This window comes from Protopterus annectens, chromosome 6.part0 (genome assembly GCF_019279795.1).
Source record: "Protopterus annectens isolate FY-2018-M chromosome 6.part0, PAN1.0, whole genome shotgun sequence".
NCBI lineage: Eukaryota > Metazoa > Chordata > Ceratodontiformes > Protopteridae > Protopterus > Protopterus annectens.
This window is the reverse complement of record NC_056737.1, coordinates 1,745,729,858-1,745,752,614: the sequence shown is the minus strand read 5'-3', so window position 1 is coordinate 1,745,752,614 and position 22,757 is coordinate 1,745,729,858. Positions and strand designations below refer to the sequence as shown.

At 40.5% G+C, this 22,757-nt stretch overlaps 1 protein-coding gene across 8 annotated transcripts in view; it reads right to left on the bottom strand.

Moving 5' to 3' along the window:
- Nucleotides 1-22,757, bottom strand: part of TNS1 (tensin 1) — a 2,530,757-nt gene that overhangs the window by 32,234 nt on the left and 2,475,766 nt on the right. For all 8 annotated transcript variants that reach the window (XM_044075133.1, XM_044075132.1, XM_044075134.1 and 5 more), the window contains 3 exons: nt 21,564-21,635; nt 20,853-21,021; nt 3,889-3,957 (listed from right to left, as the gene is read on the bottom strand). In XM_044075133.1, the coding sequence (XP_043931068.1) occupies nt 3,889-3,957; nt 20,853-21,021; nt 21,564-21,635 (310 nt within the window). The remainder of the gene's footprint in view (nt 1-3,888; nt 3,958-20,852; nt 21,022-21,563; nt 21,636-22,757) is intronic.

Genomic DNA, 22,757 nt, shown 5'->3' with positions numbered 1-22,757 from the left:
TGTGAAGCATCCACCTGTGGGATTGAGTTACAGACTTACTCAGACAATCTGCCACTATGTTGTGATCTGAGGGAATGTAAATTACCTGAAGGGTCACTTGTTATTGGATAGCTAGATCCTAAACCTGAAGAGCTAGTCTGCACAATAGATAAGACCTTGTACCCCCTGCTTGGTGATATACCTCATAACTGTGGTATTGTCTGTGAGAATTCTGAGGGACCTTGGAAGGAAAAGAGAATGAAAAGTCTGAAGAAACAAAAGTAGGGTTCTCATCTTTTTGACATTGATGTGGCCTTTCTTTTGGCAAAGAGACCAAATGTCCTGCACTTTCAGAGGGCCAAAGGAAGTCCTCCATCCCACGTTCAAGGCATCTGTGAAGAGTTCCTGAGAGGGAACTGGAGGTTGAAAATTAATCCCTGAATTGAGGGACAACTGATGAATCAACCACTGAAGTTCCAGCTTGAGGCATAAAAGAAGAGGGACTAGAACATCTAAAGGATGAGAACGTTGAAGCCAAACTGACTTTAGAAAGCAGTGAAGCTTTCTCATATGGAGCTTGGCCAGAGGAAGCATAGGAATGGTAGAAGCCATGTAATCCAGAGCTCTCAGAAACTCCCTGCCATAACAGAAGCCAGAGGAAGAAGGGATTGAAAGAAAGCAATCTGTGTTAAAGGCTTGGGAGGAGGCAGCGATACCAGCATTGGAAGAGTCTGGAGCCTGCACCCTACAAAAATACGATCCTGTGAAGGAGTCAGGGATGATTTTTGGAAATTTACAGTAAACCCTAAACTTTGCAGGAGACAAACAGCAAAGTGTAAATGCTGAAGTAAAATCGCTGGAGAAGAGTCCTGAATGAGGAGGTTGTCCAAGTAAGGAAATATCTATTTTCCTTTCGATCTGCAGAAACTGATCACAGGAGCAAGGCATTTGGTGGAGACTGTCTACATCCAAAAACAGGCTTGTTAGGATAATTCCTTTAAAATTTAGGAACAGGTGAAACAAAAATATGTTTCAAATCCTGCAAAGCCTAAATCTTTTCTTGAATGGACTTAAACAATTCAGCAGCAGCACCAAACAAATGCTTATTATCCAGAGGAGCATCCATAAGTTTAGCTTTAATATCATCAGGAAAGGTAGACGTCTGAGCCAGAAATACCACCTCAAAACAGAACCAAAACCAGCAGCCCTAAATGAGGCATCAGCTGCATTACAGCTGCATTAAATGGAATGACATGCAATTGGAGAAGATGCACCTAGTAAGGAAAGAGCAGAAGCCTTCCTCTCAGAATCAGGAAGATCTGAAATAGCCTGACGGGCCTGAGAGAGGAGAGCCAAAACATATCTGGTCATATGCGTCTGACAGTTCATAGCTGTAAAGGCCAGGGTAGCAGAAATATAAACTTCTTACCTAGCCTCTCCATAGTTTTGTAGGAACTTTGTAGAAGACAATAGTTTGGAAGGCTCATCAAAGGTAGCCAATACCACAGAAGGGTCAGCAGACGGGCACTTATAAAAAAAAACTTGCAATCATTAAGCACTCTATAAAACCTATCAGTTTTTTGGGGGGTAAAGGGATGGGAATCAGGAGCCAGAGAAGCAGTGGAAAATGCATCCAGCAGGGCAGCAAGTATAGGACGGACAGCAGAGGGCCTAGGAGAATCCATCTGCAGAAGCTTATAGTATCTCTTGTGAACATCAGACACTGACCACAATCCCATAAAAAAAAAAATCATCATTTGGGAAATAGTGTTACCAAAAGAAGTCTCCTCAAATGGAGAGTCAAGCCTGATAGACTCTTCTTCCTCAGAACCATAACCTAAGGGAGAAAGAATCTGAGAAGTATAAGTCAGCGACTCTTCATCAGAATATGCATCATCATCAGATGAATCCTGTTCCTTAGGCCTCTTAAGAAGAGTAGAAAACCAAGGAGGAGCAGGAACAGAAACCTCCTGTGGAGGCTTTAGAGCCATAAAAGCAATAAACAAGCCTTGAGTGAAGTTTTGCCATTCATTCTGAGGATTTTAGTAGCAGGAGAAATATGCTTAGTTTTTTTGCTTCATTTTTAGAGGGACATCAGTCCTAAAAACCTTAGGAAGCTTTGACTCCTGACAACATTCAATTATTGCAGTTGGTACCTCCTCCTTTACTAAAATCTGAGGAATACCCCTAGGCCCTTCAGTAATTAACAGACGTGGTCCCCCCTGAGCATCCAAAGTGGGCATGTGCAAAGCCTCCATGGACATGTGTGAAGCCGGATCCATGCTGGCCTCTGAAGGGGTCACAGCACAGGAATCCGACAAGGAAACTGGACAATCCTCCAGGCTTTCACTAGCCTCAAGAGAGATGTCCGGCAGAAGTGGTACAGCTGAATAATCTGATCAAGCTTTTTGTTTCTCTTCTTTGCAGATGACTGACCCTTGGGCTGGGAAGATCCTTCCATAGTATCTTTAGCCAACAGTTTAAGTCACTGATTTTCTAAACAAACAGCTAAGGAAGAAAGCAGACTATATAACATCTTAGGAACAAAAGCTTGGCAAATCACACAAAATGTATGGTCATGGGAAGAACCTAAGCAAAATAAACACTGCTTCTGATGATCTTTATGGGAAATCTGTCTACCAAACTGGTATTTCCCCTTTCTGGATGACATGAAACCAACAACCAGCACAAGTAAAACAGTGATAAGAAAAACAAACAACCCCAGTGGGGCACTTATCTGAAAGTGCTTGTTAACCAGCAGAAGAACGAGCGTTCAGAATGACTATCAAAGACGGCGGTTGGACTGGTGAAAATGGTATGTTTAGACATCACCTTTATGCCCTATGCCATGCTCTGAGAGCATGTGTGTGATGTACGGCGTACCCATTTCAGCCTAAAGGCTTTGGTGTACTGGCTGGACGTTGGGCTGCCCTAGGCAGGGGATCTCTGTTGAAAAGAATACTTCAATAGTGATATGGAAGGACATCTACAGCTCACAGCTTCAACTCACTGTGACAACTGCCAGACTTTGGGTGGGTTAATGGCTTGTCCCCCACATGGGGCAGCAATGAGATTGTGTTTATCTATAAAATGCTTATACAAAGGCTTGTAGAGGAGTTTTAAGAGAACTACATTCTCAAAATGTTGAGATCTGGAATATTTTTATCAGTTGCGTCCATCTTTCACAAGGTACACTTCTCGTTGTCAGTGCTCGCTCAGTAAAAGCAAGGGTTTTCAAATACAAATGGGCAATACACTTCTTTCTGTGCTTTCCTATCTGCTTCCTAGGTTTGAAACATCATATGAAAACAGAAGGCTCCAGCAAAGAAAAAAAAAGTCATCTAAGTTAAAGACAACAGAAGCAGCAGAAATGCATTTATTTTTGAATGACAAAAAAAACACCTAAGTTAAAGACAACATAAGCAACAGATATTTGTTTACTTATTTTTGAATGATGGAAAAATTAACCTAAGTTAAAGACAATAGAAACAACAGATGGTTATTTATGTACTTATTTTTAATGATGTGTGCACCAGAATGCAAAGATAGCTCTTTTGGATGGTTCTAGCAATGCCTTGAATCCTTTTAGCTCTAGACCTTGATATATAATTGTAATTTATTCTGGAATGTCTCTGAGCACTGTAACAGAACAAAAAGGATATAGTTTCCTATCAAATATTAAAGACTGACAGAGTTTCTGATTTATGATTTTTTTTTTTTTTTATTTCATTTTGCTGTATAAAAATGCTGAGTTTTACCAACAGCACTTTGCAGTCTGCCTCTGCTTTATTTGCTGTGATCTAAAAATGTATTTATGTGGTCTCGCCAAACATCTGGGCTTCCTTTTAGTTCTATAACTCCTCTTCAGTCTGCTAAAAAGTACATTTTCAATGGCAGCGCAGTACTTACTTTCGTTCCTGTGGGTCTAAATCACAGAACGTCACTGAATTGATGGGATAGTGGCGTCTAAAGAACAATCTGAAACACAAAAAGATAAATAACTGCTTGTTACAACACCGTGAACAAGATCTGACAACTTCAAATCTGCTGACTCCTTCAGGAACTCACAGACATAATATAGATTTGCCAAGATAGCAAATCCTCACCTAGAAGTTAAAACCAGTTTGGAAACAGTTTTATAAGCCCCCTTACATAATCATCCCATCAAAGGGAAAAAAAAACACTAGCAAACAAATGTTGCACTAATCAGCAGTGAGACAAACACTTCCAAGGCTTAGAATGAAAGTAAGTTCTAAATAAATCTCAAATTACATATAGACTTCTTATCAATTAAGTTTGTATGAAGCATGCTTACATGCTTGATTAAGGTGTGTGGTACAAAAGAATCAGAGTCACCTGCCTACATTTCATTTCAGCAAGGCAGTAAGTGGAGAGACCTCTTGACCTTGAGAATGAGGTATGCATTCCTTCCCCCAAGAGTCTGTTGTCTCACAGTTAGTACATGTAACTCTTATAACCTGTGACAACTTCCCAATTTCTAGTATAATTGTTTGCAGCCACATGAAATATGTATAAGATTTGAGAACTCAAGAACCAAACCCTTTATTAATGGTAGCATGACTGTGTGTGTGTGTGTGTGTGTGTGTGTGTGTGTGTGTGTGTGTGTGTGTGTGTGCGCGCGCATACATCTACTTAGCAAATGACACTACTTGCTTGTGCATGTCTGTGTGTCCCCATACAAAGGTGTGCATGCATGAGAATGTGTGCATATGTCATGTGACAAAACTCACCCTTTGACATTTCAGTCTATAAGGAAATTCTTTTGAAGTGAGTGTACATACAACACAGCAATAAACTATAACTCTCAACCTCTAAATTCAGAGGCAAAGCCTAAAATAATCATAAACACAACTGTTAATTATTAGTATTACTGACTTGTAAAGTTAAGAGTAAGAGAACGCTCACTAAAAATGTATGCTATGTACTTATAATGCTGGAGCTTCATGATCCATGCCATCCTCTTCAAAGCCAGGATCGTTTGCTACAGGTGGCACATCTTTCAGAACCACAGGGCCTTCTTGAGTTTAAACACCTCCACTCACTCCTATAATGCACTATGCTTCCCACATAGATGCTATTACCACTACAAATAATATCTTCCTAGATAGGCATTTCAGATGTGCTGTAGCAGCTAGTTTGAATGGAGAAAGCATTAATCTCTCTGGAGTGAAATATAGATCCCAGGGAGGGTTGGGATGCCTGAAGAGTGGTCTCAGTTGAAACGTCTCAGGAAAGCCTTACTGACCAGTATGGATATTAAGCATGATGAGTTAAAGCCTTGATGGAAATTGGAGCTTGCAAAAATGTATAATAGCAGAAATGAGAGCAGTACAGGGTCCATCTGTTGCTGAGTAGCCCGAAAAGGACATTTTTTCCACTTTTCATTATTTATCTTTTCCTATCTGCGGTGGTGCAGCGGTAGCATTGTTGCCTCACAGCAACAGGTTCTCCCATTCGATTCTCGGCTGGAGTGCAGGGAGTGCCTTCTGTGTGGAGTCTGCATGTCCTCCCCGCGGTTGGGTGGGCATTTGAAAGACATGCTTAAATGGGTGTGCCTTCTTTGAAGGTTGAACATCGAGCTGGCACCTCGGCATTCGTCAAACTCTACTGCCAATCATTAGAGGACTGGAGTTCCGCTGTGGCGACCCCAAACTAGGAAAGGCCAAAAGACAACAACAACATTATTTATTTTTTCCTAGTAGAGGGCTTCTGGGAAGCAGTTAGAATTCGGACCATCCTAGGTGGGTATACGGAGTTCCTAGCCATCAAAGGAGTTGCAGAAACAATGCTAGCTTGAGGGTGTGGAAATCCAGGTGAGGTTTTCCAGATGCATGATTCAGGAGACCTGGGTGAGGCTCTAAAAAAACAATTTACATTAGCAGGTGAAGCAATAACAGGGGGATCCAAACTTACCAGGGCCAGAGTAGGGCTTTATAAATGACTCTGGCCTTCTGTAGAAATGTCAATAGTAGTGAGAATAGGTGGAAGGCACGCGGCAAACCCAGAGGCCACTGACATACAACACGGGGTCTGACCCTGTTTATGTATTAGGGAAAAAAAAAACACTGTTCCACTTGGAGCTGGTTAGGGATGCAAACAGTCTGCAGAACGGCTCCTACCAACAGTGGAATATCATATCAGCCACCAGCAGACATAGGTACCACTCGTGGCATCAAAAGACTTCTGCTGGTATGTCCATTAGTCAGGCAGCTTGACCAAGAATGCAAACTGCTGTGATTTGAAGGAATTTGAATTCATCTCTGATTTCCATAGTCTAACGGCTTCCTGACACAGGGGAAAGGACCTGGTTTATTCCTATTTGTTAATATACCACACTATTAATATACTGTCAGAGTGGATGTCAACTGCACTCTGAGGAAGGTAGGCTGTAGGTCCTGCAACAATAGGATGACCACCTTCATATCCCTAGTTTTTATGTGCTGTTGAGACCACATCTCATGAGCTGTCTGCCCTAAACAGTGGCCCATCTCAACCCCTCAGATAAAAAGTCCTTAGAGACTGTGACCACAGACAGGAGGGGTGAAAGATATCGCTTCATTAGATTATGAAGCTGAACCCACCAGAGGAGATAACTGTGACATCATGGGTTATAGAGACATCCAAAGGGAACTGGGGTGGGTAGCCTCAAAATTAGTTCAAATCAATGAATGGAGTGGGGGATTCTACTGGGTATTTTAGGGTCCTCCTCCTCTTGAATTTCCTCACATTGAGGACACAGACTGTAATCATCTTAATGTTCAGAAGGGTATCTTCCTCCAGACACTCTGGACCTGCAATGGTCGTTTTGCTTCCATGTCATGTTGGGAAGATGATGAAAAGCCCAAGGCACCACAATGAGAGGGGTCTTAGGGCCCAAATGATTTCAAGGGCACCTCTCTAAGGTACAAAAACCTAAATGGTTGCAATGCCAACAATAACTATTTGTACAGCTAATTGGAGTCAAGACCGCTGGCACCAAGATCACCAGTTCTACAAGGAATATCGACCTCCAAGGTTTATTGGTGAGTCAGGGATGTTGTCTATCAGTAATGACTACAAACCCAAAGCCAAAGATGGCTTTGATACTGATGGAACATATGCTGACAATGCCGCCACCTCAGTCAGCACAAGGGAGAGTTAGTGTTGACACTGCTGTCAATCCGGTCAAGTCAATGACCTTGGACTTAATGTACCTTGGTACCAATTGACTCTGTTTCGAGGACATTGGGGCCAATGAAGAAGATGGAACCACATGAAGAAGACCCATTGGTGTTAACACAGTAGGCTATGGAAAGACAGTTGGTTCCAACCCCCCCCCCCCCCATGACAATACTGGATTATAAGGAAGGAGCCTAAAAAGTGGATAGGAAAGGACCTTCTTCAGCCATCCTAGAAACAGAGAGGGAAGAGAGGACATCTGCCTCAATTTAGGACTTGAAAGAGTCACTCATCATTCTGTCCAAATATAAAAGCAAATAAGGACAATACTGGGACTTAGTCAACCTCAGTGACACAGAGATGGAGAACCTTAACTTCCTGCAACTATAGAGTTCCCACTCCAAGGAGAAGCTACCCACGCTTATAATCAGATCAGGGTCTGGAAATACAGATACCTCTAGCTGGGAAATCCCAGTGGATGGCTAATGGTTCATAGTAGTAGAAGGCTGTAATGGTCTGGTTGGTGGATGTTCCAGCCTGAATACCTTGGGGTGGAGGGTCTGTCCTACTTTTTTGGATCCTTACCTTCTCTGCTTTTCTTTTGTCTATCTTCTTTCTGTCAGCTGGCAGGAGTCCTTTTAAGATAAGCATGTTGAAGTACACCTCTAATTTCCAATTACCAAAGATTTTACATATTTCACAAGGGGCCTTCAAAAGATCCACCCCAGTCACATGACTTAAAGGCTCTGTGTATCTTTAAAGGGGATCCTGTAGCCACTTGTACACATTTTGTATAACCTGAGGTATTTTCTCTATCCATGCATTACATAGCTATATAATGTTTTATATATTTGCTATATAAATAAAAAAACAAAAAATTAAAATAAGCCATTAGAGGCCTAAACTCACAATTGACCTAGCTGGGAGTGGGAGAGGATGACCAAGATAAAAAACTAATAATAATAACATAAATTTCATAAGTGGTAGCTAAAAAGATCCAAAACTATTTTAAGTTACTTCCAAAAGGCTGTACACTAAGAATTTTGGAGAAAAGAAAAAGGTAGTTATTTCCCTACTCACAAAAGCATCAGAAAAGACATTCAAAGCCTGGAATGCAGTGTAAATGCTTTCAGACATGAATGAAATCTGGAGATGTAAAGGAAGTATTGTGCATGTATGGGGAGGAGCTTGAACTTGGGCGCTGTGACTGCAGTGACAACTTCTAACTTTGAAGTGGAGTGGGTCGCATAAGATTGTACTTTTTGAAATAAAGCATATGTGTCACTAATGACTGTCATAATTGGCTGATGACTAGCCATAATTTCTGTGGCTTGGGGAGGGGCTATCAATGGCCAGTTAAGAAAATAGCTTTGTCATGTAAGATAATTCATTTTAGTTAGCTTATGTGCTGAGCTAAATGGCAGATACTGTGAGTATTTAACTTTATATCGCTGCAGTACCTGCTATTTGCACATGTGCATAAAGCACCAGTGAAGATCTTCAGCTATGTCTCTTTATTTATTGTTTTGATTTGCTACTTAAAAGAATAAGTAAACACCCTAGCTGCAGCAACCTTATCTAAAGTTGCAGGTTTCTGTTCATTGACTACCCATGAATGACTGGGATAGTAGCAAATACAAAGATTGCATATATTAAAATGTGTATCTAGATAGCCGTGGGCATTAGTGGATTGTTAATATAAAGATACGTCATTTTTGTAAACATGTTTACAGGTAATCGGATTTTTTGGGGGGGTGCTAGATGCGCTGTGGATGAAAGCAACTTGCCATCTTCATTTGCTTAGTTTACACTTTAAGCACTAGCATTAAAGACTAGTGTACATTTGCATGAAATCAACTAAAATACTTAATTCTCTCTTTCTTAAGATGTTGGCAGGCATCAGACAGTAGGATAGTTGTGCTGTGGATGAAAGTAACTTGCCCTCTTTATTTGTTCAGTTTAACATCTGCTATTAAGGCTAAAATGCATTTGTGTGCAAAAAAAAATGGAATATTTAATCTTTGACCAATCTCTTGTGTGAAACAAATTTGAAACAGTCCCTGATTTCTCAAAATGTCCCTGACTTGCAATCATTTTTGGTCAGCAACTTACCCTTGTGTGGTTTATCAAGCTTACTGCCTAGCTTTACAGGACTTAAACAAACCTGTAAGAAATAGGTAGGAATAATTACTCTCTGGTTGCTGTTCATGTGAAACCAAGTAGAAACTGTTTCTGACTTTGTAGGATGCCCCTCACTTTGGTTCATATTTTTGGAAGGTTCCTCATAAAATGTATTTTTTTTTTGCAAAACCATTGAAAATTGCAGTACTACATGGGGGAGGTTTCGCTCTGGATGAAAGCAACTTACCCTCTTGCTGTTTGCTTGGCTTAAATTCTGGCTTTACAGGACAAGTACGCATTTGTATGAAATATGCTCTGGGTACTGTTTGTGTGAAACCAAGTCAAAACTGTCCCTGATTTTCAGACTGTCCCTGACTTCACCTCATTTTGATCTGTTCCCTATAAAATGTATGTTTTTCTAGCAAATCCCTGAGGAAAGCAATAATTAAATAATGACAAGCATATGAGTTTCAGAGTTCATATCCTTTAGAAAATGCATGCCAATATACTCATTCTTATTGTGACAACTTTCTGAGCAAGGACAATACTTAAAATTGGTCTCTAATATGGGATGTTTGTCCCTCATTATTTCTGGCTTTTTCCTCCGATTCTTGTGGTAAGAGATTGAGAGGTATTAGTGTTAACAAGGTCAGATAAGGTGTACACAACAAAGTGACTATAATTGTTGGGTAGGGATAAGGTCCGTTTGTGGATGAAAGTAGTTTACCTTCTTATCATTTGCCCAGTTAGCCATCTGGCTTCACAGGACAAATGTATCTTTAAGTGAAATACATTGAAATACTTGTTGGTTAGCTACTGTTTATACGAAACACAAAATTACACAGCTCTTAACTGTCCCTGAATTTGCCAAATACCCATGACTTTCCCTCATAAGTTTTGTCCAGTCCTCATAAAATTTGTGGTTTTCAGACAAATTGTTGAGGACTGTAATCAGTAAACAACAAAAAACTGAGTTTTAGATTTCACTGTTATTTTTAAATGCATGCTAATGAAAATGTTTTTATTCTAACAACTTTAAGATTTAAAAGCAATATTTAAAATCTGTCCTTGATTCTTGATCTTTGCCCATTTTTTTTTTTTTATTTTTAGCGTTGTCCCAATTATCACTCTAAGAGGTTGATGGGTACTATTTTTTGAACAAAATCATATAAGGTTTACATGGTAAAGTGGTTATAATCGCTTGAGGGGTGTGGGGTTGTCTGTGGATGAAATTAACTTAAATTCTTCTTTGATAAGTGTGAACAGTGGGCTTAACAGGACAAGTGTTCAGTTATGTGAAGTAAGCCGGATTATGGTGACTACTATGTGTTTATGTGACACAAACTTAAAATCGATTATTGTGTCCTTTATTATTATTTTGACCACAATCAAAGATCAGTGGTGTACACAGTTAACAATGGGGTTATGATTACAGAACACTGGGATAGGAATGGCTTACTCTGCTGTCATGATGATGATAAAAAGTCATTAGTCTAGCTTTGCAGGACTAGTCTGCATTACTTTAAATGATGGAATACTTTACTGTGATCATTTTTTATTTCAGACTGACATTTGAGATGTACACTGTGCTGTAATTTTTTGGGTGTGGGCACTAGTGGATTAATTATGACAGCAGTTTGAATGGTCTTAATTCAAGATGAATCCAAAAGAATATATGCATTCATGCATTGATATTCCACAAAAAAGATGCATATTGGGGTGCATGGTTTCAAAAAATATATATACGCACACACACACACACACACACACACACACACACACACACACACACACACACACACACACACACACACACACACACACACAACTATATTACTAGGAAGGACCCGTAAGGGCTAGTCATACCAAGAAGCAAAAAGTAATGGATGTCTGCATGGTCAACTGTGTACAACGATACTTACATGCAAAAACATTTTTTTCTCAGTAGAAAGCAAGAAAACTGAAATCCAGACAATGAATTCAGCATTACACACCTCCCACCAAAGAGCAGAGAAAATGAGAGAGAGAGAGATCAATAACGATAGAGGAAGGTGGAAGCTCCTGCTGCAGCAATGATCCTATTATCAAAACTTAACAGTTAAGGTGAATATCTTTGCAATAACACACAACATTAATCATGAGGATGCAGCTGCAGTACATTCAAAAGAATGGAAGAACACAAAGCAGTGAAAGGAGGACCCTGACTCCACACAAGGGAAGGAGGGGTACATCATACTTTTACAACTGCTGTTGCAAAACCTTTTCTGATTATCAAGTGGAGTTCCAGCTTTTAACTGTTTAAAAAATCATTAACAGCCTCACAGGTACTTTCAGTGGTGACATTCTTAATTCATTTGGTCCTACAATGCTATGTGCACCACGTGCTGCTCAGAGACTGCAGCACTAATTTTACTGTCCATCTTCAGACAGACAAAACATAGTATTATTCTGCAATGTAGTTTAATCACAGTATTAAACTGATGGCATTCAGTGCCACAATTAAACAGCTTAAGTATGAGAAAAATTGAACAAGTAAAGCAAAGTGACCATTTACTTGTTCAATTCAAAATTCCTTTCTTGCATTAAGAATTCTTTTTCTCCGAATTCCAGGCAGTCACTGTCTTGCCTATCAACATAAAGGAATTTCACATCACATTACTATGAGTGTTGGCAGGTATGAATGAGATAAAAAAAGGTAGCAGTGGTGGTGGTTTCTGACCTGCCTAGCCAGATGCTTGCTGTGATGGTCATAACAAAAGGTAACATCTGGAAGCCACTTTGACAGGCTCTGTTTGGATTCTTGTCATTCCTGTTAACCACGCATAAAATGATAAAAATGCTGATCTTACAGTCTAATGTTCATGGTTTTGTGATATCTCAGATGTCTGTGGACATCTAAGGTGTGCAGAATCATTTCCCTCTTGTAAGGATTGTGGAGGCACACTAGTAGCTAGATACATTAATTACAGATTAAAAACAGGACTACTTTAAGTATAAAAGAAAGATGGGTCACAATGATATCCTGTTTTGTGTGATACCATATAGGGGTCCATTGGACATCATGGCCTGGAGCTCTGCGATTTTCTTGCTGAGAAGGTGACTAACAAAAAAAAAACTGTCTTACCAGACTGCTACTTAAATGTAGATGAACTGGCCAACTCAAAAGAGGGCAAGGTGAGGTGGCTGAGCTTGCTAGCTCAAAAACGGGTAAGTTAAGCTTCTCAGTTGCAGAGGTCAAATTCAATGAAAGAGGAATGGGTCTTCTAATGGCCTCACATAAAGATACCCCTCAGGAGCAATGTCACTACTGGGTTTGCGGAGAATGTGGAATCCAGTAGGAAGCAAGCAGAAAGAGCACACAAATTAACGTTTTTTTAAAACGAGAATGTCAAACCATTGTTAGACAGGTCAGAAAGATACATGGGGGATTTATAAGAATCTGGCAGCACATAGTTACACATTTGCTTCCACAGTGTTGGGTCTTCTAGCCTCCTGTAATATTCATAGCATTTTGGAACAACTGGTCCAATGCCACTGAAGAACCAACCAGACTTTAGCTTTATGAGCTACATCATCAGCATGTCAAATAGTCATCAACTGAATCTGAGAAAAGTGCCACCATTAACAGTACTAAAAACAGATTTCAGTTTGTTAGCAGATGAAGACAAGCTTTGGCCAAAGGTACTTGGTAACCTGCTTTTCTGCCTACAACTGGCTTACAGCCTGTTACTATTCTGCAGTGTAATGACTGCAGCATTGTAAAATCTTCCAGACTTTGAGATCGAAGGACTTGAAAAAATATCAGAATCTCTTCTTGCTGCATCACAATGCTGTAAGGCACTGAAAGGCAAAAGGTTCTTCCTCCTCCTTGGACATGTGGGAAAACCACACATCTGTAACCAATGTGGACCTGTGAAACTGCAATCTCTTTCTCTTCTTGCTTTAACCAGAAACTTTGATGCCAGTGGAATAGGAGGGAAACCATGCAGCTTTCCTGATTTAAATGGATGGAAAATGCGATAGATGCATGTGCTTCTTTACAATATGTATAAAAAGCTGGTAGGTCGTAACTGACTTCTGACACAAATACGTCCATCCTTGTAGCATTACCTTCTTTATGAACTCTACGAGCAATTCCCTCTTGTATAAGTACCTATCCTTTGACTTGGGTGACATCTCACCATGTTCTGTTTGCACTGAACAAAGTATCTGCAAGTGGATGTCAAGATTGATGGTCAGGACATACACCTTTACGGTAAGCAAGTCTAGACAGAGGATAAGAGTGTGTCCTACTTGTTTCTGTAATGTTATTGTATTGTTTTCTATTATTACCATGAGTTCTTCCAGGGCCATGGCTGAATGGTTGAGTTCCTATCAGAAGAGCAAACGCTTAAATTAGTGAATGCTCTTATATCGAACTTTCAAATGTGAAACCTGAAAATGTCGAAGGCACAGAAATCGATGGGCCGTTCTTCAGACTTTGCTGTTTTCTCCACTGTGTTGCAATCTCGGAGTTGGTATATTTAAGTTGGGGGGGGGGGTGAAGCCCCCCACTTTATTTTGCCTGTACATTTTTTTTTGTTTGTTTGGATGAATTTTTTCCCCGGGAAAAAATTCACTGATCTGTTCCTTTGACATCTTAAGGTTTCGTGTTTTCAAGTTCGATAGAACAGCATTCGATCTTCTGATATAGATATGAATGGTTAAGCCCACGTGGGATACAGTATTGCCATTTTATCCCTTATATTTATGCACTTCTTGAAATCCCTTGATCAAATTCCCTCTGCTCTGTGACAGCCCATAAGGGCTCCCAAGCTACAGCTGAAGCATCAGTGCTCAACTCCTGAGCTGAGACTGACAGGATGAAAGGCAGTCATGGACTGCATGTAGCTTAATTTGCCCACCAGCCGAGTCCCTTCTTAATGAACTGAATCATCTGAATATTGTGCATCACAGGGTGAAAGTGCCTGCCTTACAGAACCCTGTGGTACCACTGGATCCTTCTTATGTGCAGCCCTGAGTATGGGATTGTTAAATTGGCTATTGACAAACATACAGACAACCTGAGGAAGGTTTTGCCCATCAGGTCTGACTTATGAGAGATGCAAAGGAAAACATTATCATGACAAAAATCTCTTTGTGAAGGAGGGATACTTTACAGGCTGATGTGACCAAAACTGCTCTTAGGAAGGCCTTGTCATGAGAAAGAGGGAGAGAGGCTTGACTTCTTGGGGTTCAGGAAGACACATGACTCCTTCATATCCAAGACAAGCAGAATGGCATCCTTCATGAAAAGGAGGTGAAGAGGATGTGGAAACAGCATACTGAACTTTTTTGTTACTGATAGCCTATTTATATTTGACGGATATGGAATGGCTCTCCATACATATATAATCTTCTTTAGAGATCAGGAGGAGTCAGGAATATTATTCCTCTTTGCCCAGGCTACCTTTCCTAAGGCTCTGCATTCAAAAAGAAAAAAAAAATAAGCTGGACTACTTGGTCATGTGAGGAAGGCCCTAGAATAGATGGAACTGCCAGAATGTTACTGTGTAGCCTATATTCACAATTTCTGAGACCTACTGATCCGAGATCAAAAGAGCCAAATTCTCCTCAATGCAGCAATATTCACACCCAGGAGACTTGCAAGGGGCTTAGGGACAGCAGACACAGATGCTTGGGAATAATTTGCAGTAATCATAGTTGGCCAGTGCAAGATGTCTGAAGGGGATCTCCAGCCTGGTTTTCCACCCTGTTGTACGTCCTGGTGCCAGTGAACGATTACTGCCTCTTCTTTCTGTAGTGGTCCGTTCTTGATTATTTCTTGCAGACAGGCTAATGCTTCCTGGGATAATTTCTACAATGGCTACTTACTTTGGGGTGGTAGTAGTAGTGAAGTAGCTGTGTCACTGATTTTAAAGTTTTACTCTTCTCTTTCAACTTTATAAAGACCTCAGGAAATGGTGCACAGAACAGCTATGACCTCTGGCTCATCTTGCAGGATTTCAAGATGTTCCAAGGCAAGCTGAAAGATAAAACTGTTCAGGCATATTCTGGTTCTGCCTGCCTAATGCTTCCCACCAGGCCATGCTATGCAACTCTCAGTGGAATGCATTCAGAAGGTATCCTCACTATGTAACCAAACCACCTAAACTAACTTTTCTGAACCCGCAGCAGCAGTGGTTCTACCCTGAGAATTCTGCTTCACTGTTAAACTTCTCCTTCTTTAAAGAAGAAAGAATGCAGCAACTCTTGAGAATGAGCCGCAGTTCACTGCTTATATCTCAATCGCATCCTTTTGTTCACTACCTAAAAATACTGACAGCAGGTGAGGATGGGGAAACTGATGAGTAAACTGAGAGATTCATCCTGGATCCCAGCTCTCACACCATCATCATACCAGTGTAGCTCAATTCCTGAAGTTTTGCTGTTGTTGTATCCACTTGAAGAACAAATCTCCTGATGCCTTCTACCCTCACTCATGAAGAAGACCTCAGGTAATTACTCCACCTTAACACATGAAAACAGCAAACTACTCTTGTCCAGGAGAAAATCAAGGCATCTAATTTGGAAGAGCTAATTTTCTGCCCATCCACTTCTCCCTCAGCAATGAACCACACCTGCCTGTATCACTGACAAAAAAATATGCAGTGCCAGTGCACACTGATGAACACAGCCTGCTGAGGCAAACAAAACAGCACTGCTTACAAACAACAGAGATGCAACACTCATACCCCGAGACTAGATGCAGTGCAAACCTCTGCTACACCCTGATTGTGCTGCTAATGAAAGCTGCGAGCCAGATGGGCTGCACAGCACTCTCTGCTGGCACAGTCTTATACCAACCCAGAAAGCATCTGACTTATTTCTGAGAACGTGGGTGCAACTTCTCCTTGCAAAAACAAGAGGCCATATAGAACACAGAGGCTCCCAAAACCCCATACTATAAGCTTTTCTGTACAAGGACAAGGAATTGAGGCACTGTTCCATGGCCAGGATAGAATCCAAAGTGCTTTTCCTAAAGCAGGGGCACAGACTGGATAAAATCTTCAAACTGCTTCTCCTAAAGCAGGGGCACAGACTGGATAAAATCTTCAAACTGCTTCTCCTAAAGCAGGGGCACAGGCGGGATAAAATCTGTAGTCCATCATTCTGTTGTACGATTTTCCAAGAAGGGTGAGAAGCTTGACTTCTGTATATATGAAAACACTGTCCTGTTCTTCTTCGATAAATTAGTACCAACACCCTAGTTTACCAGTCCAGAATACTGTACCTCTCTCCCACTAACGCTCAAAAGGTGAGGTAACTGTGGCACACGTACTTCTCAAGGGTACGGAACGGACCTCATTTGCGGTCTTAAAAAGTTCATGTTCCTCAAAGTTCCACACTGAAATGGTCTGTCACACATTCAGCATTAGGAAATTTTTAGCTGATATCCATGGTGAATAGAAATGAATCTAATTCATTAAAATATCTTTTTTATAAGTAAAAGGAGCATATTTAAACCATACTATGACCTTCTTAGTTGAGGCGGTTAGTAAGCCGTTAGCATGTGTTCCGCAGTTTGTGCATTTTTTTCCACATTATAAGGGCTAGTGTTCCTCAATTTGGAGATGGAAGGTTGAGAGCTATGGTGGCACACCAACAACAATGAACATATTTAAAATTTCTGGCTGCATCTTTTCCTTTTCTGCAGCCTTGGCACCTTGGAATGTTTAATTTGTCTTCTGCTGTTCAGGATTAAATGAGATGAACACCACAATGATCTCATTTACAGTAATGGACTCAGTATCACAGCTGCTTCTAGCACCACCTTTTCAAAGAATGACATCACCAAGAGCTTCAGGACTTCCTAGGTGTACTACTTTTAGCTCCCAGTAATGTAACCAGCTGAGATCAGTATTTACCAGCCTTTGTTGACAACAGCCTAGGGTATCACTGAATGGTTTATCAAGCATCACTGGATGGTGTGACAACACACTCTGAAGCCATATGAAAGTCACTGTGTATGGCTCTCCTAACTTCTTCCACACTCAGATGTTCATAGTAGCAACTGTCACAGCTCCTGTCTTCCTGGAATTTCAGTACCTACTGATTAAATCTAGAAATCTTTCCCTTCTTGTATTTGCATGGAAGGCCTCTCATGTTCACTTGCTGTTAGTATTAATGAATGGGTACAAGGGTTATCACCATTATAAGAACAGAACATGTTTGGGCTATGGCTCCTTGATGCAACCTCAGCTATTGAGGTCCTGCATAAAGCCCATTTGGTTCACTTCCCTGACATTCCCCAGTCTACAGGTGAGGAAGCAACCTCTTTGCAACAAAGAAGAATCCACTAGGTGTTACACATCACTGTTATGTGTTTGGGTGACTGCCTGGGAGTTGTTTTAGCACCCTTTCAGCAAATTTCGAAGCTGTGAAGTAAAGACACAAAGACATTGTTAGCACTCAATGGTGTCTTTCCTTTTCTTCCCTTTTGCGCATAAATATTACAGGGTGTGAGGGTTAGCCTGCAATATGGGGGCAAAATGAGCCTTTCAGTGAGCTATTTTCACAGTTTCAGCACTCAATGAAAATTCCATCTGGCAACTGACATGATTTAATTTGAATTTAATGAGCTGTTCAGCTGCTGCCCTGCATCTCTGACCCAGCCTGTGACGATATGGCCATCTGAAGACCTCGCCTTATCAACTTTAGTATCAGGATAGCAATGCTTCAGGTCTGATGACACATCATAGCTGTCCACTAACCTTTGATCTTCAGTGAGCTGGAATAATCTTCTGTGCAGACTGATGTTCAAATGTATTGGTTAAAACAACCCATTACTTGTACTAAAGTCCAATTACAACTCACCACTCAGTTTCAGCTTAGGAAAAGCATTCCTTCCAATCATGTGACTCCAGCCATCTCTATCACTCCGCAGAGTGTTACAGTCTCCCAGAAGGTCTATAGAATCAGTTCATGGCAACATATTAAGTAGCAAACACAGAATAATTGTTATGTGCATACTGTGATCCTCTTATCAACTCGCACAAGCCAGTGGGGTTTATGACCTTCTCCACATATTGCCAGGTCCACTCCTAAGCAAGAGCTCCAGAGCAGGAAAGACAATTTCTTACCTTAGTACTGGGTGTGTAAACCACACATTTGTATAGGTTGGGCATACTATATCAAACTACTACTTTTCAACAACCCAAACAAGCTCTGGATCCTTCCCCAGTAATAAAGTGACTTTCTGTATTCCACTGCTATGTTCTAGTCCATCCTAATCGGCCCAAATCCTACCTGCAAGCAGACCAGTAATAAACCTGACTCCCAACCTTTTCCTTAAGACTGGTGAGTTCTCTGTAGCACTATGCAGCCTTTTTTGGGCTGAGCCTGAATTAACTACATAGGTCACCAGGCTCTTCCAAATGAATATCATCCCCAGGTCTAACTCCAGAGGTGGGTCCTGGTCAGCAATGTTCTAGGGAAGGTTTTCAAATTCTTTACATAATTAGCGATGTGGGTCACATTTTCTAGACCAGTACGCCAAAGCTACCCCTTCTGGTAGAACAAATACACAGATCTTTGAAAATCACAGGAAATTAAAGTCACTTCATCTAGCCAAGGATACAGTTTCAGGAAAGGATAGCATATGCAAAAAAGGGCTGTAACTTTGTTAGCAAGTGGTTTGAGAAATACAGAGATAATGGCATTATGGAAAATGTGGATACCCCAAAACACCTTATTAACAAGGGCAAGAGCTCTCATATGGTACCAGATGGGTAAAGATGCTGAGACTTTGGCAGGGACTGGAGTGAGGGCTATAGAGCTATTCCGTTAGGTTACTGGCTTACATGTAATGTCCAAGTTGAAAAGCATGGATTCCCTAATGAAATGCAGATTCTTTTGCAATCAACTCCTATAACATAGCTATCAAAAGGCTGGAGTCACTCAACTATAAACTCCAGTCAAATTCACAAAATTAACAAAAAGTGCATTTTCTCCCATGAGTTAGGCATTTATATGTCCCCTTACTGCCTGCTACTTACATAAACAAGTCAGTACCTCAGGAAAGAGAGAAACACCAATATACTACAGCCTTTATCTTTCATGGCAAAATGCCAAAATTGTGCATTACTGACCACACATTTAAGAGTGTTGATCACTGTTGCGTCAAACACAAGCCTGGCACCCAAAGCAGGATGTATGTGGACTGATTTTGTTCAGTAAGCTAACTTAAAAAATGTACCTTGAAAATCCACATAAAACACTGCAGCTTCCTAAATTATCCCCATGTTTCATATAAAACAGCCTTCCTTTCACATGAAAAAACAGAATGAGTGCTCCTCTAATAACTGACAAAACAGTGAAGAAAACAACTACAACACCAGCCTCGATAGGATTAGACAGTGATCAGAGGCGGCATCACCTAGCTGTAGGCTACATTTTTTTTTCAGTAAGCAGAAAAGATGGAAGACGTCATGCCACATACATCACTACCACTAGCCCTAACACACTTTTACTTGTGTGACACCTGCATATGTGGATTGTACAGTAGTTGTACAGGTGTTACATACAAAATTTTGTGTGTGTGTTTGTGTGTGTGGGCACATACTCATGTGTCTATATGTCTATCAAAGTATAACATACACATAAATAACTACACACATATTAAAGTAATTGTCAGAAAAGTGAATGAATACATAAAACACAGGAATAATCCGAAGCTCAGGGATACAAACTGTTGCTGTAGTATTAGAAAACAGAAATATTACAGTTAAACGTATTAGTTATGCACACTGCAAACTTGGCTGCATACACGGTGCTTCAGGGCTACATTAAACAATTACACCAGCTCTACAGTTCTAGGAAGGTCGCATACACGATTCTTCAGATGTAAGGGGCACTGTACATAACTTTGCAGTGCAAGGGAGGGTAAGTGCACAATTCTGTAATGGTAAGAGAATATGCATTTAACTCCGCAGTTCTACAGAGGCTGTGTGTATGATACTGCATCACTGAGAAAGATGCTTGATGGCTCTACACTGGCAGGGTCAATGTGTGCATAAGGCTGCAGTGTTACACGGGCTTTGTGTGCACCTCTACAGCAGTAGGGATGTGTTTGCATAAACAACTTCAAAGGGCTATGAAGGCTGTATACATGGTTATGTGTAATAATGTGTCCATAACCATAACTACAGTGTTCAGCAGGATCTGAATGTATAGTTTTTCAGTATCACGGGGCTGGGTACAGTGCTACGGAGGCAGTGTATATAGTTCTGTTGTTAAGGTATCTCTACACATAAGTGCTGTACTATTGCACTGTATGCATGGTTCTTAAGTTTTACATTTTCTATGGACATATTGAGTACATGGTTTTGCAGTGTTAGTGTGCATGGTTGTGTAGTGTCAGGATGTCTGTGTATATAACTTTACAGGGTTGTTGGGCTAGGTACATAGTTATGCAATGACTACGTGACTCTACATGAATTTGCATTGATATGACAGCTGCACAGATGGGTCTGCATGTCAGTGTGGCTGTAGAAGCGACTTTCCTACCACATCATTGAGTGAGCTTTACTTACTTTCTCTGGTTGTCTGTTAAGGTGATTCCTTGACTGGAGACTTTGAAGTGTACAATGGTGGCTGGGGGTGGCTCTGACATAACTAGCATCTCTCCAATTGCCTTGGCAATTGCCTGGGGTCCAGTGAGCGATTCCAAATCAACTGAATTGATATACAATACATTGCATGCTGAAAAACAGAAACAACAAGGAGACTGAATAAATGAATACAGTTATTACTGGTGATATACTATTAGTATTGTTATTATCATCATCAAAATCAACAGCTTTGGTTAAGAATATGTCAACTCCTGATCGTTTGTGTTCATTTTCATTTTGGAAAGCATTCAGAGAATAATGCAGATATGGTTAGGACACCTGTAGGCTCTCCAAGCATTATTAGACAACACTGTCCAGCCTGCATGCAGGTGTCACTTTTTATCTCCTTAAAAAGATGCTCAGCATAGTTTTAAATATCTTAGTTGTGAAAAGGAAACTATAGAAAAACAGTTACTCCATTACCAACAGGCAGTTAATTCTATTACTTCTTCATTTTGGTTTTAAATTCCACACCATTGCCCCTTTTTCTGTTGTACATCTGTTGAAGAGATACGGTTAAGGATACTCCTGGCTGATTGTAGGGGCTGCCTAATAGGATTCAGTTGATTATTCAGCACAACTGATCAGAAAGCATTGCCATCAGGGACAAATGCCATCAAATGTTACGCTTACCTGCACCATGTCTGAGCAACTCTGACGCGGAGTTTGATGTTCCACTTGCATCTTTTGCTTCATCTATGGGATCTAAAAGAAAACATATAATAAAATGTTCTTAAATGAAGAAAAAGACTGTGAGTTTCATATATTTTACACTGCTCAACAGCTTCTTCATTTTTTTTTTTAACAGTGCTGAAAGAAACTCTTTGGACCACTAAAGTGTGTGTGTGTGTGTGTGTGTGTCTGTGTGTGTGTGTCTGTGTGTGTGTGTGTGTGTGTGTGTGTGTGTGTGTGTGTGTGTGTGTGTGTGTGTGTGTGTGTGTGTGTGTGTGTGTGTGTGTGTGTGTGTGTGTGTGTGTGTGTGTGTGTGTGTGTGTGTGTGTGTGTGTGTGTTTCTGTTTCCTTGCTGCAAATCACAACATACCTGCCTCTTTCTGGTGGGAAACACAATATTTGTTGTTATCAACAGTTAAAGTAATGCAGCAACAGTTCGGTGTAGCCTGGACAACTGAACCAAAAATCAGAATAAGCTATAACAAAACGCTATCTGGTCTTGAGACGCCTAGAGTCCTGACGACTGGTACCAATCCAATGAAGAACTTGAATTTCCCAAAAAATTCTCGTATACAAATTCTTTTAATAAAATAATAAAGGCACGTTAAAAACACAATTGTAATTAGATTGTAAAGTAACAAAACACGAAATCAGCACTAATTCATTTCAGTTAAGCGCTTTCACCCGTTAAAATACGGGCTTCTTCAGAACTGGATATAATCGTAACAACAGTAACAATTTAAAAACTTTTTGGCGCCAATACCCAAGGTATTGGATGGCACACGATTATATTGGATACTGCTGATATCAGTCCGAATTACACTTCCACTAAAAAGTACACCCCACTACTACTTTTCATTTAATACATTTATTTCTACACAGTTATTCTCTCTCTTGGGTTGAAAAGTGCTATACTATTTTCATCAAACTTATAAACACAACAATTCTGATGATTAACTACAGACACGTTTATGCTAAACATGGTTGCCGTCACTGCTGGATCCACACCAGTATATTAAAAGTAACAAGAAAAGACTTTACGAATAAAGCTGTTGCAAACTGGTCAATATTTGGTTCTTGGCTTCTGACAGTAAACAAATGGCTGTACATACGGGTACATAAATAATGAAGCAGATGTGCATACTTGAAATGTAT